General features: G+C 52.0%; 2 protein-coding genes across 2 annotated transcripts in view; one reads left to right on the top strand and one right to left on the bottom strand.

Annotated features, from left to right (window-relative positions):
* The window catches only part of KIN (Kin17 DNA and RNA binding protein), a 10187-nt gene extending 8668 nt beyond the window's left edge, over nucleotides 1-1519 (bottom strand). The window contains exon 1 of the mRNA XM_023530356.1: nucleotides 1333-1519. Within this exon, the coding sequence (XP_023386124.1) occupies nucleotides 1333-1446 (114 nt within the window). The 5' untranslated portion in view covers nucleotides 1447-1519. The remainder of the gene's footprint in view (nucleotides 1-1332) is intronic.
* A 105-nt stretch (nucleotides 1520-1624) lies between these two features.
* Nucleotides 1625-1963, top strand: part of ATP5F1C (ATP synthase F1 subunit gamma) — a 28038-nt gene continuing 27699 nt past the window's right edge. The window contains exon 1 of the mRNA XM_011359644.2: nucleotides 1625-1774. Coding sequence (XP_011357946.2) covers nucleotides 1641-1774 — 134 coding nt within the window. The 5' untranslated portion in view covers nucleotides 1625-1640. The remainder of the gene's footprint in view (nucleotides 1775-1963) is intronic.

Below are 1963 nucleotides of genomic sequence, written 5' to 3'. Positions count from 1 at the left end.
ATTTATAGCTTTTGATTGGATCTTGGTTTCTAAAAAACTGCTTTATAAAGCATTTGGGGGAACAGCCTAGGAAATGTTGAGTATGGAATATGTATCAGATGACATAAAGGAATTTTTATTCATTTTGTTTTGTGTGATGACATATATTGTGGCTCTGTAGAAAAATATCCTGATATTTTAGAAATGCATATCTAAGTATTTAGAGGTGAAATATCCTGATGTTTATAATTTGAAATATTTCAGAAAAAAGTAAATATGGCAAAATGCTTGAAATGTTAAATGCATAATAGATATACGGATGCTTATTGTACTTGTCTCTAGTTTTCTGTCTGAGAATTTCATCTGGACTTAAATAGAACTAAAGAGAAATGAAAGAGAATAAACATATCGATGTTATTCAATGTGAGTCTCACCTAAAACATCAAATCTTTCACAGAAACAGTGGATGAGATGATTCCAATTGCCTAGTATTCTTCTGTCCTTATTCAATTTAATCTCCGGAGAAAAATATGATCATCTCACACTACTAGCCTGCTGCTCTCAATGCTTCAAGGCTCCTTCGCCATCCACCTCATAAATGGGAAACGGTGTAACATCCACAGCACAGCATAAATTTCAAGATCTGCCCGATGACCCCGTGTCGCTTTACACATAATTCACTCATTTAAAACCTACAACGACCTTACAAGGAGGTACAGTTACTGTTCCCACTTTACAGACAAGTACCCGAGCAGAGAGAATGCAGCCCGCCCAAGCCCACACAGCTGGCAGGTGGCGCGGCTTCCTAATTCTGACAGTCCGACTCGAGTTCACGCGTTAACAATAACGTCCTGGCCCTGGCACATTGTTGGTGCCCAATAAATGAACGTTAGACGAGGCGTGTGCAAGAGCTTATTTCTCCTTTTTCATCTGGTCCCGAAAAGAGGTGTGAATCCTAATCCTCCAGTTTCTCCTAAATCATGTCAGGTCAGAGGTGATGGTTACTGCCCAGGCGCCCGGCACTTAACTACTCAGGCCTCCGTCTCATGGCAACTTGAATAGGACCGCTTCCACTAGAACTGCAAAACCTTTTGTTTCATTTCTTTTGGGGGGGCAAATTGGGGAGGAAAGAGGCGTCAAAGAGCACTGGTCTCCCACCAGGACCGGGGCTGCGGAGAGGGATGTCCCTCCTATGCTGAGCAGCGGACTCACCCAGTGCAGACCCCCCTGCCTGACTGGGGACCTGAGATCCGCGCCTTCAGCCCAGCGTAAGGGACTTGAGCCTGGACTGCCAGCCGGACCCCGCAGGGGAGAGGCCGAGGCACGGGCATGGGGCCACCCGGGCCCACTTACCTCGTCGCGGCACTGCTTCTGGCACATCTGGCAATACCAGCGCAGCTTCTGAAGCCCTTTGGATTTGATCCTGTTGGCGATAGCCTTGGGGGTGAGAAAATCTGACTTGCCCATCGCGACCACCAAAGCGATCACTTCTCTGAGCTCAGTGCCCCGCCGACCGGAAGCGGAACGGGGCTGACGGGGTGGGCGGGGCAAATGCCAGCTGCAAGCCGGAAGGAGGTGGAGCTTCGGAAGGCCGAGTCTCCAATTCTCGCGACATTTACCTCTGTCTGGCGGCAGGAAGCGAGACTGGGGATGAAAGCGGGATGGGAGGGAGGCGGGGAGTCGGCTACGCACGCGCGGTGAGGCCCGACTGGGCGACCTTCAGCGGGGCCGGTAGCACCATGTTTTCTCGGGCGGGCGTCGTTGGGGTCTCGGCCTGGGCCGTGCAGCCGCAATGGTATGGCAGCTTGCGGTCGGGACGGGAGCGCTGCGAGGGACGGAGGAGTTCAGTTAGGGGGAAGAGGAGGCGGGTGGAGGCGACTGAGACGACCCGGGGTCGCCGGCCGGCGGGGCCCCTAGTCCCGCGGAGGCCGCAGGAGGCGCCTTGGCCCCGGGAAGGCGCGCGAAGGGACTGGAGGGACGGCAG

Source organism: Pteropus vampyrus, unplaced genomic scaffold (genome assembly GCF_000151845.1).
Source record: "Pteropus vampyrus isolate Shadow unplaced genomic scaffold, Pvam_2.0 Scaffold49, whole genome shotgun sequence".
NCBI lineage: Eukaryota > Metazoa > Chordata > Mammalia > Chiroptera > Pteropodidae > Pteropus > Pteropus vampyrus.
Note: the sequence above shows the minus strand (reverse complement) of the source record. Positions and strands in the feature narration are given on the sequence as shown.